The sequence below is a fragment of the Oncorhynchus kisutch genome, linkage group LG1, assembly GCF_002021735.2.
Source record: "Oncorhynchus kisutch isolate 150728-3 linkage group LG1, Okis_V2, whole genome shotgun sequence".
Lineage (NCBI taxonomy): Eukaryota > Metazoa > Chordata > Actinopteri > Salmoniformes > Salmonidae > Oncorhynchus > Oncorhynchus kisutch.
In genome coordinates this window covers 67,038,833-67,055,175 of record NC_034174.2, presented here as the reverse complement: position 1 = coordinate 67,055,175, position 16,343 = coordinate 67,038,833, and the positions used below count along the sequence as shown (strand labels likewise).

General features: G+C 45.6%; 1 protein-coding gene across 1 annotated transcript in view; it reads right to left on the bottom strand.

Annotated features, from left to right (window-relative positions):
- Positions 1–15,881, bottom strand: part of rhbdl3 (rhomboid, veinlet-like 3 (Drosophila)) — a 50,162-nt gene extending 34,281 nt beyond the window's left edge. The window contains exons 1-2 of the mRNA XM_020479847.2: positions 14,599–15,881; positions 14,086–14,109 (exon numbers count right to left, since the gene is read on the bottom strand). Of these exons, the coding sequence (XP_020335436.1) occupies positions 14,086–14,109; positions 14,599–14,718 (144 nt within the window). The 5' untranslated portion in view covers positions 14,719–15,881. The remainder of the gene's footprint in view (positions 1–14,085; positions 14,110–14,598) is intronic.
- Positions 15,882–16,343: the final 462 nt, after the last annotated feature.

The following is a 16,343-nucleotide window of genomic DNA, read 5'->3' as shown; positions in this document are numbered from 1 at the left end:
AGCTCTCGGCTGTGCTTGCCTTTGTAGTCTGTAATAGGTTGCAACCCCTCCACATCTGACGAGCGTCGGAGCCGGTGTAGTACGATTCGATCTTATTCCTGTATTGATGCTTTGCCTGTTTGATGGTTCGTCGGAGGGCATAGCATGATTTCTTATAAGCTTCCGGGTTAGAGTTCCGCTCCTTGAAAGCGGAAGCTTTAGCCTTTAGCTCAGTGCGGATGCTGCCTGTAATCCATGACGACGTCCTCGTTGCACTTATTTATAAAGCCAGTGACTGATGTGGTGTACTCCTCAATGCCATCGGAAGAATACTGGAACATATTCCAGTCTGTGCTAGCAAAACAGTCCTGTAGTTTAGCATCTGCTTCATCTGACCACTTTTTTATAGACCGAGTCACTTGTGCATCCTGCTTAAATTTTAGCTTGTAAGCGGGAATCAGGATAGAATTATGGTCAGATTTGCCAAATGGTGGGTGAGGGAGAGCTTTGTATGTGTCTCTGTGTGTGGAGTAAAGGTGGTCTAGAATTTTTTCCCCTCTGGTTGCACAATTAACATGTTGATAGAAATTAGATAAAACTGATTTAAGCTTTCCTGCATTAAAGTCCCCGGCCACTAGGAGCGCCGCCTCTGGATGAGGGTTTTCCTGTTTGTTTATGGCGTAATACAGCTCACGGAGTGAGGTTTTAGTGCCAGCCTTGGTCTGTGGTGGTATGTAGACAGCTTAGAAAAATACAGATGAAAACTTTCTAGGTAGATAGTGTGGTCTATGGCTTTTCATGAGATACTCTACCTCAGGAGAGCAAAACCTTAGATATTGTGCAACAGCTGTTGTTTACATAAATGCATAGGCCCCCATCCCGTGTCTTACCAGAGGCTGCTGTTCTGTCCTGCCGATAAAGTGTATAACCCACCAGCTGTATGTTCTTAATGTCGTAGTTCAGCCACGACTCTGTGAAACATAAGATATTACAGTTTTTAATGTCCCGTTGGTAGGATATACGTGCTTTCAGTTTGTCCCATTTATATTCCAGTGATTGAACGACAGCTATCAGAATGGGTGGCAAGGGCAGATTAGCCACTCGTCACCTGATCCTCACAAGGCATCCCCATTTCTTTCCGCAAAACCTACGTTTCCTTTTTTCAGCTAATCACAGGGATCTTGGCCTGGTCGGGCGTCCGTAGTATATCCCTCGCGTCCGACTCATTGAAGGAGTAATCCTCGTCCAATTTGAGGTAATCTCAGTTCGGATGTCCAGAAGCTCTTTTTAGTCATAAGAGACAGTAGCAGCAACATTATGTACAAAACAAGTTACGAACAACGCGAAAAGACAAACAAAATAGCATGGTTGGTTAAGAGCCGATAAGACGTGGCCCTCCGGCGCCATCTTACATTGTAGCCTATGTGATGATTGCAGAGACCCGTTTTCTCACTGCAACCAATAATGTAGTTTTCAGTCCCCTAGCGATTCATATGGGAGCGTAAGAAACAATGATCAAATGGCACCCTTTTCCCTACATAGTGCACAACCACCAATGGACCCTAGTCAAAAGTAGTGCACTATATAGGGAATAGGGTGCCATTTGGAAAGTCGATTAATCTGCTGGGGAGCTAAATATATAGCATGAGAAGTTAATGGTAAAAGGACACTGTAGTTTTTAGAATAGAATAACGTATTCTATACTTAATCATATTTATTTCTCTCCTCTAACTGAACTTCCATTGTCTTACCAAGACTTGCTGTCTGAATATCTTTTTACCTCCGCTTGATACGCAGTTCATTCATCTTGGTGGAAAAAGAAAAGTAGCAACTGATAACAGAATTGACTTTTCTCTGTTTCGAATTCTCTGTTAAGTCTTGGAGCATTGTGGAGATCTCAGGTCTGTTATTCTGGGAAACCCTCTCGGTCCCCCCTCTTGTTTTTGTCATCGTCATGATCACCTCGTCGGCTCAGCACATGACCAAGGTGATCGACAGACAGTGCTTAGCTTTCACTTGGACCACCGGGCCGTCTCCTCTTACATCTCTCTGACTCTATCTTTCTCTGTGTCCCTCTTCCTCTCTCTCTCTCGTTCTCTCTACATGTCGCATCACTGATGTGAACTGGCCAACAACAGGTATTGCTTAGCATTCACAGCTTCAGTGTGATGGTGACTTCACAGTGCTCTTTCTCACCTGGACAAAAGGAACACCTATGTGAGAATGCTGTTCATTGACTACAGCTCAGCGTTCAACACCATAGTGCCCACAAAGCTCATCACTAAGCTAAGGACTCTGGGACTAAACACCTCCCTCTGCAACTGGATCCTGGACTTCCTGACAGGCCGCCCCCAGGTGGTAAGAGAAGGCAACAACATGTCTGCCACGTTGATCCTTAACACTGGGGCCCCTCAGGGGTGTGCACTTAGTTCCCTCCTGTATTCCCTGTTCACCCATGACTGCGTGGCCAAACACGACTACAACACCATAATTAACACCATAATTAAGAACTGGCAGTGTGGTGCCAGGACAACAACCTCTCCCTCAATGTGAGCAAGACAAAGGAGCTGATCGTGGACTACAGGTAAAGTCGGGCCGAACAGGACCTCATTAACATCTGTAGGGCTGTAGTGGAGCAGGTCGAGAGTTTCAAGTTCCTTGGTGTCCACATCACCAACAAACTATCATGGTCCAAACATACCAAGACAGTTCTGAGGAGGGCACATTTCAAAACCTATACCCCGTCAGGAGACTGAAAAGATTTGGCACGGGTCCCCAGATCCTCAAAAGGTGTTACAGCTGCACCATTGAGAGCATCCTGACCAGTTGCATCCCCGCCTGGTATGGCAACTGCTCGGCATCTGACCGTAAGGGGCTACAGAGGGTAGTGCGAACGGCCCGGTACATCACTGGGGACTAGCTTCCTGCCATCCAGGACCTATATAATAGGCGTTGTCAGAGGAAAGGCCATAAGGCCACTGTTTTCTCTGCTACTGCACGGCAAGCAGTACCAGAGCGCCAAGTCTAGGCCCAAAAGGCTCCTCAACAGCTTCAACCCCCAAGCCATTAGACTGCTGAACACTTCATAAAAATCTCGACCAGACCATTTACATTGACCCCCCCCCCCCCCCCCCCCCCCCTTGTACACTGCTGCTACTCGCTGTTTGTTTGTTACCTAGGCATAGTCACTTCACACCCACCTACATGTACAGATTACCTCAACTAGCCTGTACCCCTGCACACTGACTCGGTACCGGTGCCCACTGTAAATAGCCTCGTTGTTGTTATTCTTATTGTGTTACTTTTTATTATTGCTTTTTATTTTAGCCTTCTTGGTAAATATTTTCTTCTTCTTGAACTGCACTGTTGTTAAGGGCTTGTAAGTAAGCATTTCACGGTAAAGTCTACACTTGTATTCGGCAAATTATGTGGCAAATAAAGTTTTGATTTGATTTGATTTAATGGTGTGGAAGCGTTCTGTAGCGTGACGCAGATTGATGTACAGCTACACCCCCTGGACAGGACGCTCGTCTGTCACAGGGCCTCATGGTTTGTGTTCTCATATCTTGACTGAAGGGTGTGTCTAATGGTACTGAGGTCATGAACCATTGCGTGTAGGAGCTCTACACTGCCCTACCAAGCAAAAGGGCAGTAACTGCTCATTGAGTGTAACTGAGAAAAATGTCTTTAAAGTATTTTCATTGTTCAGCCTGAGTTGTAGGCAGATCACTGGAAATCTGTTGTTTTACTATGAGGTCATGTTTTATTCATATTGACCCTGACCTCTGACACAGTAGTTACTGTCTTTTTGCTTGGTACACCCACTGGAATATGTTTCCATGACGATATTTTTTTTTACGCAAACTTGTGTTCATAAATGTAAGTATTCAGACCCATTGACTTTTTCTACATTTAGTTACGTTACGGCCTTATTCTAAAATGGATTCAATTGTTTTTTCCCCTCATCAATCAACACACAATACCCATATAATGACAAACCAAAACTATTTTTTTTACATTTTTGCTAATTTATATATATTTTTAAATAGAATTAATTACATAAGTATTCAGACCCTTTACTCAGTACTATGTTGAAGCACCTTTGACAGCGATTATGGCCTCGAATCTTCTTGGGTATGACGCTACAAGCTTGGCACACCTGTATTTGGGGAGTTTCTCCCATTCTTCTCTGCAGATCCTCTCAAGTTCTGTCAGGCTGGATGGGGAGCGTTGCTGCACAGCCATTTTCAGGTCTCTCCAGAGATGTTAGATCGGGTTCAAGTCCGGGTTCTGGCTGGTCCACTCAAGGACATTCAGAGACTTGTCCAGAAGCCACTCCTGCGATGTCTTGGCTGTGTGCTCAGGGTCGTTGTCCTGTTGGAAGGTGAATCTTCGCCTCAGTCTGACGTCTTGAGCGCTCTGGAGCATCAAGGATCTCTCTGTACTTTGCTCCATTCATCTTTCCCTTGATCCTGACTAGTCTCCCAGTCCTTGCCTCTTAAAAACATCCCCACAGCATGACGCTGCCACCACATGCTTCACCGTAGGGATGGTGCCAGGTTTCCTTCTGACGTGATTCTTGGCATTCAGGCCAAAGAGTTCAATCTTGGTTTCATCAGACCAGAGAATCTTGTTTCTCAAGGCTGTCATCCTGGTAAGCGTGTAATTAGAAGCATCTGAGAGCCTGGGAACTGGGGATTTCTTCCTGGTTTACTGGCTTTACCACAGAGGCACCGAATTCTGTACATAGTGCACTTTATTTAACCAGAGACCTATGGACCATGTTCAATAACACGACACTTTTGGGAAAAGGGTGCAATTTGAGACGTTGTCACAATATAAGAACTGGCATGTCTCATCAAGGTTGCTGTCAAGGAGTTGCCTTGAAAGTGTCAATATGAGTTTGACTAAGTCTTTGCTTCTATGATAGTTTGAATAAGAAGATTTTAGGCCTACCGTGATAGTTTGATTATGACATTTTGAGGAGAATGTGTCTGCCAAGAGGATGTTTCACACCAACGCTACAGATGAAGGGATACCTTACGTGTTGCTTGGACACTGTGGTCTTGCCTTTACATTTTAGAAAAGTGTTTTTGTGGGAAAAGCCCGACAGATATGTGTCCTTGAATGAAAGTTTGGGCACAAGGCCGTCTTTCTTTTCACAGTTGTGGCACTCATCTTCTCATTTTATCCTCAGCTTCTTCCCAACGTATCTGTGAGAAAATGAAACCAGTCACGAAGATCATCATTTATCTTGGACTTTTATGAAATTCCTGGGTCTCAATATAAGAGACTAAGTGGTTGAACCTCATGCTGCTATAGCCCACAGTGACCTCTGGCAGGCTAGCTGTGGAGACCTTCAGCCGTTCTGGTGGTTGTCTATAGGTCATAACCATGGAGGTTAGAACTATTATCATACCCCCCAAATCTTCTCCTCTTAAGTTGCCTTTCTGGAAGTTTCTTTCAACCTTTGGGCCAAAGTTGAACTCCCTTTTACCTTTAAAGGAGAGGTGTTCTGGTAGGAGAGAGGAGGAGAAAGTGCTCTGTGCTCCCTGACCTTTTGGGATTATGGTAATAGGATTATGAAATAGAGGGTGATCCACACCGCAGCAGGGCTCTCAACCAGGCCACCACAAATCAGGAGACTGACTGACTGGCTTATTGTTATGGGTGGAGAAAAAGGCCCAGGTGGACAAGCAGCCTGTGAGTCACCACCAAGGCTTTGATAGAGGGCATCTGTTTCCCCCAGTTGATGTTGTTTTCCCTTTCTCCTCCTCTGCGACTTTATCCAGGGGGGGCAGTGTTGCTTGAGATGTTGACGGACAGTTGAAGGCTCCCACTCCCTGCCCAGATGGCAACCTTGAAAATGTCACAGACAGAGGACCCCACCCCACCCACTCCGATCACCACCTCCCTCCTCCCAATCCCAAACCCTCTCCTACGTTTTTGTAGAATTTAAATTAGGCCCCCCTGAGGGCAGCCCCGGGCCGGGTCCATTTCCCCATTAAAGACCATAAATCTCTATGGTGAATGGAGCCGCCGCCCCCTCATAAAAAGGGGTCAGTTTAGGGCGACCCCCAGAAAGAAGGACTGAATAGAGAGAAAAACAGACAGAGAAGGCTCCAAAAATAAATGTTTCTCCCTCTTTTTGTTCCCTCGTTCTCGGGAACGGCCTCAGAATGGCCTCTGACGGCGGCTGCTGTAAATGAGGGCTTGGCCCGCTGGTAATGAGGGTTTCTCACCCCAATGTTATGTGGAGATTTGTCTGAAGAGTTTTATGGCCTCCTGTCTTTATCTCTGTGCTGACCTGCCCATGCCCTGTGTCTGAACAACATGGACTCTCCATCACCCTCTCTTTCTTCTTCCACAACTTTTCTTTTGTAGGTGTATGTGTGTATGTTTTTGTGTATGATGAATAAGATGTATCTGTGTGTGTGTGTGTGTGTGCATGAATTAGTCATCACATGTGTATGTGTGCGCATATTCCACACACTCCTTTCAGACTCAGGCGATTGGGGGGGGGTGGGTAAACTGTTTAGGGCGATTGGGGGGGTGGGAACCTGCTGAGGACCACTCACCCAGCTGTCTGCTGTGTGAATCCCTGTTACCACAGGAGCCCTGGGGGCAAAGCAAGCACTCTCCTCATTTTGATTCCCCCTTTCGTTCTCTCTGTTCCCCCTCTGTAGTATCCCAGTGTTCAGCTATTGTTATTGTCTTAGTTTTTTCTTAAAACTGCCTTTTTGTTAAAGGGCTTTTAAGTAAGCGTTTCACTGTAAAGTCTACACCTATTGTATTCGGCACGTGTGACAAATAAAATGTGATTTGATGTGTCAGCCAAAGCAGGAAATAGTGCTACTGAGGTAGAATACGGAAGATACAGACCAAGTATGAGTCTCAGACTAGGAGTGTTGAAGAAGGGTCAGTTTAGCATTTTAGAGTGGGTTTGTGAGTGGGAGGAAAAGGTTTGTGAGTGGGAGGAAAAGGTTTGTGAGTGGGAGGAAAAGGTTTGTGAGTGGGAGGAAAAGGTTTGTGAGTGGGAGGAAAAGGTTTGTGAGTGGGAGGAAAAGTTGCTGCAGGAAACGCCAACAAACTTAGATTTTCCAGTCCCTCGCTTTATTTAATCTAAACCGCAAGCTGTCCTCACTTCAACACTAGTGTAATGTCAAGGGAGATAATACACACAGCTAGACGGTGAGGCGTTTTAAAGGGGACCGCTTCATGGCCTGGTGAACACAAGGGAAGTATTCACTTACACTGGTTTGAGGTTTAAATTAAAAGCACACACACACACACACACACACACACACACACACACACACACACACACACACACACACACACACACACACACACACACACACACGCTGGTCTAGTGTTTAAATGCATAATGCTGCATCGTCAATGTTACGCATTAACCCGTCAGAGAGAGAAACATCTGTAGAGGTTTTGTCTGCAGCCTGTTTGTCCGTGTGGTCAATTTAGACTCAAGAAAGACTCAATTGTTCTACCGAGGGAGAAGATAGAAGAGTTCGATATTGGAAGATGTTGTGTTGTATATGCGTCACAGCCACTAATGGGAAGTGCTTGAGTGAGGATGGGAGATGGGAGAAATATGTTCACACACACACACCTGTTCACCACATGGATGGGTAAACACACTGTTTATTGTTGCAGTGTCAACAGTCCACCTGCAGGGCTTCGGTGTTGAACCAGTAGGGTTTGAGGTGCAGGAATGTGTCACAGAGACAGACCTGTGTGTGTGTGTGTGTGTGTGTGTGTGTGTGTGTGTGTGTGTGTGTGTGTGTGTGTGTGTGTGTGTGTGTGTGTGTGTGTGTGTGTGGTCGCCAAGGCATTCCTAGTCGATCACCAAACATTTCTGTAAATAAAACAACGATAAAGCCTTGCCAAAGACAGTACAGTACGACTGTAGGATAAAACTGCTCCTCCAATAGAAACCCCGACCGCCAGCTAAGCTCATGTGCAGAAACAAGTTGTTGGGTCTAATGGTCGTCTCGCTCCAAACTGCACACCTGCAGGCCATCAAATCAAAGGCACTCCTTCAATATAAAGTAGTTGTTAATTATATACGTTTTTTACCCCTTTTTCTCCACAAATGTTGTGATATCCAATTGGTAGTTACAGTCTTGTCCCATCGTTCCAACTCCCCTATGGACTCGGGTGAGGTGAAGGGCGAGAGCCATACGTCCTTTGAAACCCGACCCTCCTTAGCCACACTGCTTCTTGACACACTGCTCTCTTAACCCGGAAGCCAGCCGCACCAATGTGTCGGAGGAAACGCTGTCCAACTGGCGACCGTGTCATCGTGCATGTGTCCGGCCCGCCACAGGAGTCGAACGGCTCTCGACCTTCGCTTCTCCCGAGTCCATACGGGAGTTACAGCGATGAGACAAGACTGTAACTACCAATTGGATATCACGAAGAGAAAAAAGCGGTAAAAATCTAACTTAAGTGATCTTGACTGAGAAAAGGTTGGTTACCACGGCACTAGACCTTTTGTCTCACCTAAACCCCAGTATAACTGGTCCATAACCCCGATACACACACTCACAAACACACACATTCACAAGAAACACACACAAACCCAATGAGTAAAACGTAGAAACTCCAACAAACAAAGACCACGGAAAGACTTTGGCACAAAAGGCATGAAACCCACACATACTGCAGGCCCCCAGGCGTTTAGAGCAGAGTGGTGGGTCCCTGCCAGGAGAGGACTCTCCCAGTATAGTATCCCCTGTAACCACAACCTGTGGGAAGGTATCACAGTTTCAGCCATAAGGAATGAATGGATCTTAGTGTCTTTGATCCCAATAGATCTGAGTGACAGGCTGAAATAGGAGCTGTTTACCACCTCTGCCTGCTCCCAAGTTCGGGGAATCTTAATGGGTATGTCAAGGGTTTCTGTGGAAACAGGGGAATTCACAAAAATATTGCGGACATTGCAGGGTAGGTTCTACTACTGTACTCAACGTATGGGCTAGACTGGGAGCTATGAGTGACATGTAACTTGCTCCCACAGTCAGAGAGAAATGACAAAGATGAACTTTCACCGAGTGTAAAAAGGGAATGATATACTGAGTATAATAACTTGTGTTAATAAAAAGCCAGAGGTTGTCACTTACAGGATGTCACCCCATCAGACCCCTGCAGTAACCTACTGATGTGTGTATAAACGTACTCAAGCGGCGGTGAACTTAAGACAGCCTGTAAGTGGATGATGGGCAGTCTCCTCTCCTCAGCAATGTTATCCACTTCACTGTGGAAACCGAAGCCAAATCGGCCGAAAAACTAAACAGGGAGAGAGAGCGAGAGAGAGAGACAGGGGGAGAGGAGAGGGAAAGAGAGATGACACAGGGTCTCTGACAGCTGGCGTGTCTCTACATCCACACAGTCACACACACAGTCAAATACTCTCCCTAGAGTACCACTCACTGGCATCGATTCCACCCCGCTGACCCCTTCTAAAGGATTAACATATCGAAGACAAACTTAGGGGCATACTGTATGTACACACAGTCACACACACAAATAAATACACATTAAACAAACATATGTTGTACACACACACACACACACACCCTGCACCATGTGGGTAGAGCACATAGCATTGAACCATCAACAGATACACGTTAATTTTGTGCTGCCATCTCTCATCTCTCCATGTGTACACACTGCAGTCCGCAGCCAATTATGACTGAAGCAGCAGCACATCTTTCTGTCTATCGACAGATCGACAGGCAGGGGAGGGGCTATTTATAGCGCAACATTAGAAGAGCTGCTCACAACTTACTGACTGGAACTCCCTTTCATTAGGGAAATAAGGAAATGTATTTAAAGCATTTAGTGACTAGCAAGAGAGACGCAAGCAGGGTCTCTAAATAAAAAGCATAGAGATTATAGCCTACATATAGACTGATCTATCTCTATGATGAAAACCTCAACACTGAGAGAACAGTGGTTTGAGAGGAGGTATGGTAAACCAGCATCAACACAGACAGACGCAAGTTGGCGGAGCTAACAGGAAGTAAACACCTAAATGCTGAGAGTAATGGGATGAGAGAGGACGTGTGGCAACCCTACAATCAGACCAGGGCCACCATTTTGGCTCAAACCCAATCAGTACCAGTTACCTGGACCGTTGACAATCAACCCTCTGAGGGTCATGACACTGGAGAGGAGAGGAATGACAGGGTTGAGAGGCTGGCAGCTGTACCATGTGGTGACCGAGTGAGTGGCGCTAAACAAAAGATGCCCGAAATGATGGCTGCCTGCCTTCCTATTCTGTCAATGGCAGCCACGCTCCACTTCACATGCTCATTGACACATACAACAGCATGAGATAAAGAGCCCAGATTGAGAGGCACACACACACACACACACACACACACTAAGAACAGGTGGGTCCCCACTCCGATCAAAGAGCATTTGGCTGGTTCATGTCCCCAGTTCACTGTAGCGTATAATGTGACAGGATCCTGGTTAAACTGGATGTGTGTACATCAGTGGAGGCTGCTGAAGGGAGGACGGGCTCATGGTAATGGCTAGAATAGAGCAAATGGAATGGCATCAAACACATGGAAACCATGTGTTAATTTGTGTATTTGATACCATTCCACCCATTCCGTTCTAGCCATTACCATGAGTCCGTCCTCCCCAATTAAGGTGCCACCAACCTCCTGTGGTGTACACTGTGTGCCCATGTGAAAAAGTCTTAATCCCCATAATTCCCTCTGTTCTGGACGCGTGCCTGTTGGCGTCTTAACAGGCCAGAGGCAGGCAGAGCAGGATTGTGTGTGTACAGTACAGTGGCACATATGTCAACACAAAGGGTACAGTGTGGGGACGACTGGCCATTGTGGGGACACACAGGGAAGGCAGATGGGGTAATAATGGGATTGGGGCCTGTAGAACAAGTGTTATCGCACAGCGCTCCTTCAACACAGGTTCTCTCTGTTACTGGTCAATGGTTCAGTCACAGTCTGTACCATAGAAATATCATCTGTAGATAGAATCTATACAGCGGTTCCCAGCCCTATTTCTATGGTATGTACTCTGTGTCATAAATAAGATGGTGTTAAGAGCTTTAAAAAAAAAAAGTCATTCAAAGGTCAGCCAGAGAGTTGTAACATTAGCAAGCAGGGTAGCCTCCATGTGTTCCTTCACCCATGAGTTCCAAACCATTTGCATCAGTATACGGACTTAATGTTCCACGTCTGGTGCTGACTTCCTTCTGGGCACTTCCATGGGAAGGTAAGAGGGGGTGTGACTAATGGAGACATTCCCATCCCAGATAATGACTGATTGTGTACACAGTCTGGGTTGTACACAGAAATGTGTCAGCGCAACCAGCAAGAAACACAATAAGCTCCTACTCCCTCTCCACCAACCACTGAGGAAACAGAATGAGGTGACGCAACAAATATCCACTATAACATTTGTAATGCACACTGCACTGCCTTACACAGTCATAAAAACAAAAACAAATATCCCTTGGGTCATCTTTCAAGGGAAAACACCAAGTTGTTTGTTTCATTTTTCCAGATCCATCCTATTTATAACAACAAGCCCTTAATACATTCCTACTTATATGGTCCAATCCTGCAAAACAAGCTGAAAATCTGTGAGGGAAAGACACAAATACTCAGACTACTCAGAATACTCTTCTTGAGTGGTTTCACCATCATCACTAATCAGGCCAGTAGTGTGTGTGCACGTGTGTGTGTGCGTGTTTGTGTGTGCGTGTGCGCGTGTGTGTAGTAGTAGTCCTCATTCCCTAGTATGTTTAAAGATCTTAGATAGCTCTGATTTGTGTTACCTATCGTAGGTTTATTATCTTATTTCCTGGTTGAAGAGAAAGCACTTTCACTGCAACAAAGTCCTCTCAGGGGACATTGTGGGAACTGAACAGAGCACACAGCACTTTGATTAAAACACCAGCCTGGGAGACATGTAGGTGTGTGTCCCAAATGGCACCCTATTCCCTTTATAGTGCACTACATGGGGAATAGGGTGCCATTTGGGACAGAATCTAGAAAGAGGCGTTGGCACACGGGCCATCTAAACAATCTGGGTGGTGTGGATGGACAGTTTGTGCTCTCTAGATGACAAAGCAAAGAATTAAGGGAAACATCCCTATATCATATTACTTGTGACCCAAATGGCTCCCTATTCACTAAATAGTGCACAACTTTTGAACACTGCTCTGTTCAAGATTAGTCAACTATATAGGAAATAAGGTGCTATATGGTGTACAAACTTTGCCATTTATGAAGTAAACATCCAACGAGCAAGGCCTATTCCTCCATTTATGAACTAAACATATAATGAGCAAGACCTATTCCTCCATTTATGAACTAAACATATAATGAGCAAGACCTATTCCTCCATTTATGAACTAAACATATAATGAGCAAGACCTATTCCTCCATTTATGAACTAAACATCCAATGAGCAAGGCCTATTCCTCCATTTATGAACTAAACATCCGATGAGCAAGACCTATTCCTCCATTTATGAACTAAACATCCAATAAGCAAGGCCTATTCCTCCATTTATGAACTAAACATCCGATGAGCAAGGCCTATTCCTCCATTTATGAACTAAACATCCAATAAGCAAGACCTATTCCTCCATTTATGAACTAAACATCCAATAAGCAAGGCCTATTCCTCCATTTATGAACTAAACATCCAATGAGCAAGGCCTATTCCTCCATTTATGAACTAAACATCCAATAAGCAAGGCCTATTCCTCCATTTATGAACTAAACATCCAATGAGCAAGGCCTATTCCTCCCTCTATGAACTAAACATCCAATAAGCAAGGCCTATTCCTCCATTTATGAACTAAACATCCAATAAGCAAGGCCTATTCCTCCATTTATGAACTAAACATCCAATGAGCAAGGCCTATTCCTCCATTTATGAACGTCCAACTATTCCATTTTTTCAGTCATCCAATGGTTGCCAGTAAAAATCCCCATTTCTGGTCCACCATCCATTCTATAATTTATTTTCCTTAGTGTCCACTGTGAGGAACTGAGTGATCCTAAAGGTCAACATTTCCAATGTATGACAAATGGAAGGGGTCATTTAAGAGGTGGAGGGTGGAGGGAATAAAAGAGTGAAAGGGCATTTGTAGCTGCCAGACTGGACAGCATCCCCTTCTATAGGCTATATTTGGTTCTCCCCCCGCCCCCCCTCCCATCTAGTCTGAAGGCCACTTGAGAAATTCAAAGCGATGCCGAGCCGCATAAAGGCAGTGGATTGAGAGGCCCGCTTAATGCCTGTCCACAATGTATACCCCCGCACACACACATATATACACACACCAAAGACCCCGAACCCCTTTTCCCTTTTCTCGTAATCCCATGAATCCCTAGCCAGTCCTCCAGAGCCTGAAAGAGCGAGCCTGACACGAGCCTCTGACTTCCCCCTTGTCCCCCTCCCTAACCCCCTTATACTTCCTTTGTCCCCCCCTGGGGGACCAGGAGTGACTGTGGGGCCCGCCGACCAGGCTGGGGCAGGCAGGTGTTGAGGCGGGAGAGAGGGTGTGCGAGTTGGGGGAGGGTCTGGTATTCCGTCTGTCATGCCAACCTGATGGCCTGGGCATAACACACACACACCCTTGTTTGTCACTGTGGCCGCCGACATGACAGCCCACAGCCGGAGCAACGGCAACTGTAACCAGGATTATGTATTGCTCTAAATGCATTTGGGAGGGTCGATGTCAGGAGGACTGGAGGACTGGAGGAGGGAAACACCCAACACTATCTGGTTCTCCGCCTCCCATTCCTCAGGCATCAAGGGCTCAACTCACCGCCACCGCAGGAATGACAGGAGATAGACTTTATAATAATGTCACGGATAGTTGACTTGCTATTCCATGACTATTGGGTGAAGATCAAGGTCAGTTCATAAGTCACAGTTTTAGTACTAAATGCGGTAGCAATAAAGCACATGTTAACTTGTAACAAGTTAAAGTTCAGACAGCAAACAGTTCCTCACATAAAACGACAGGTAAGTTGACACCCTTCATGAGTGCGCATGCAACAGAGAGAGTCTGTAACACAACGACGATACATACCTTGTCGAACAGAGATTTCCATTGCTGAGATGGGGAAAGAGGAAAGGAAAGGTTTCAGAGAGAAAGAGTGCCATTTAACAGATAGACACACCTGTCATTAAGGAGTGAAGTCAGCAGGTAGCCTACAAGAACTGTCCTTCATTCAATGAATCAATATAATTGAACAATTGAAGACATCATCAATTATGTATGGTAATGCCTGCTCAGTTAGCTGTAATGAACACATATAGTCAATGGATTGTTGACTGTGATGATATAATAACTATGGTCTATGTATGAGTCTATGAAGCTGTCTGAAAATGGTCGCTGGCATAATAATATGCATAGCTTACAACCATAACACAGTATAAAAAGTACAATACAAATGTGTTATTATTTGATTTGTCTAGTTAAATAAAAAATATTCGCTACTGTAGAATACACCGTGGGAAAAACGTGCCTTTAATGTGATTTTCTGTATTGGGATGAAATTGAAAAACGCTGATGACAATATGAATATGGCTTCAGACTTACGTCCTCTGGGGCAACGGGAAGAACATCGATACTCTCCAGCACTTCTATCTCGTCTCCCTCCGCGTTCGCAGCCACTGCTGGAGAGGAATGCACCGGCACGTCCCGAGACGCGTCCGGCATCGTCAGGCTGCGGCTGCCCCTCTCCTCAATGCACTACTGGGCGATTCAATATCAAATCCTTACCGACAAACAATATCCATTCTCTGCTATTTGAGCCACATTACGCACATAATCCATATTTGAGAAATCACCAAGCGAGGCTAATTAATCAACGCAGGTGTCTCAAAGACAATCGGGCATCCTTATTCCAACCCTGGTCCTTTGCGGCTATTTAGAAAAAATATATTAGCCCGCCAAATAACATCTATCCTCCGTTTGTTCACAAGCTCATTGAAGAGAAAATATATGAGCAAAAGCAAAAGTTGAGTGCCGAGTTGGGTGTCTGTGGAGTGCGCATCTGCGTCTCGCCACTCCGAGCGACAGTGTGTGTGTAACAACTGAATTGGGGGTGTGTGTCCGCCAAGTCCTTCTCCTATTTCATACGACAGCCCACCTGCACCTCAGTCCAGCTCTCTGTAGACAGACACGGCATGTTTCACTGCCAAAGTACTGAAATATCATTGGGACGGACAGGCAGGCAACTATCCAAGTTGACAGCAGTGATTGTTAATTCCAATGTGACTCACCTGAAAATGAAATAGAATAGAGGTGTGAGTGTGGCAATAATGAATTAAATTGGCTACTCAACTTCAATCGTGAATAAGGTAAGACGTCATGGTGTATTACAAGGAAATAGGCATAGTTGGAAAACCCCTCAGCATACAACAGCATATAATGCTACTCAGTCTACGGCGCAAAAAGCAGCATGGGTAGCCTAAATGTCATGGCAGTCCGTCACCGAACACTGACTCCAAAGATGTCTAGTCGACCGTCCAAAATTCGCGCAAGTGTAAATTCAGGTGCGTCATTGTACCCTCGCAGTTGTTTACAGCGACGCAGCTCGGTCAGCTGCCCAACCCCGCTGTCTCAGTCAGCAGCCTCTAGGAACACACTGACTCCGCTCCCGGAGTTGGATCGGGACCAGCCGGCACTCTGGCACTGTTCAAGCCGGTAGGCAAGCAGGCAAGCACCTTCGGCTCCGTTGCACTGTCGCATGCATACATGCCTCCGGCGCAGAGAAAGATGGATATTTGGCTGCGAGGTGAGAACACCACCCACAACCACAGAAGGCTTCGAGGAACCCGGGTTCACACCAGCTGGCTCTCACTCTGGTACTTTATCACATTATGTCATCAGATAGACAGTGCGCACATGTGACTCAGCGGGTAGACTTGGCTGAAGAGGATCCAAATTCAACACACCAATGTGGGTGTGGGCTATTAAAATACACAACATAGTATTCAGACAGCGGAAGTGCCTGATACGGATCTAATTCAAAGAGGGACAATTCTATCCTGTAATATTTCCATCCAACATTCCCTGAAAGGGTGGTGAATTCAATCATGAAGCATAGCACTGATCTACTATGATAGTCAGTTTAGGACACTTATGGTACCAAGTACCAAACACTGTTTTACTTCTCTTTTCACCTTCCTTCCCTCTGTATCTGGATGGTAAATTTGGTGAGGTTGAGGAGGGTAATAAGGGCCTGTAAATTCCAGGTTGTGTTTTAGGGTCATAAACAAACCCTCCCCTGCAGGCCTGCAATGGCAATCAGCAAAATGATGGGTCTTCCATTCCAGAGG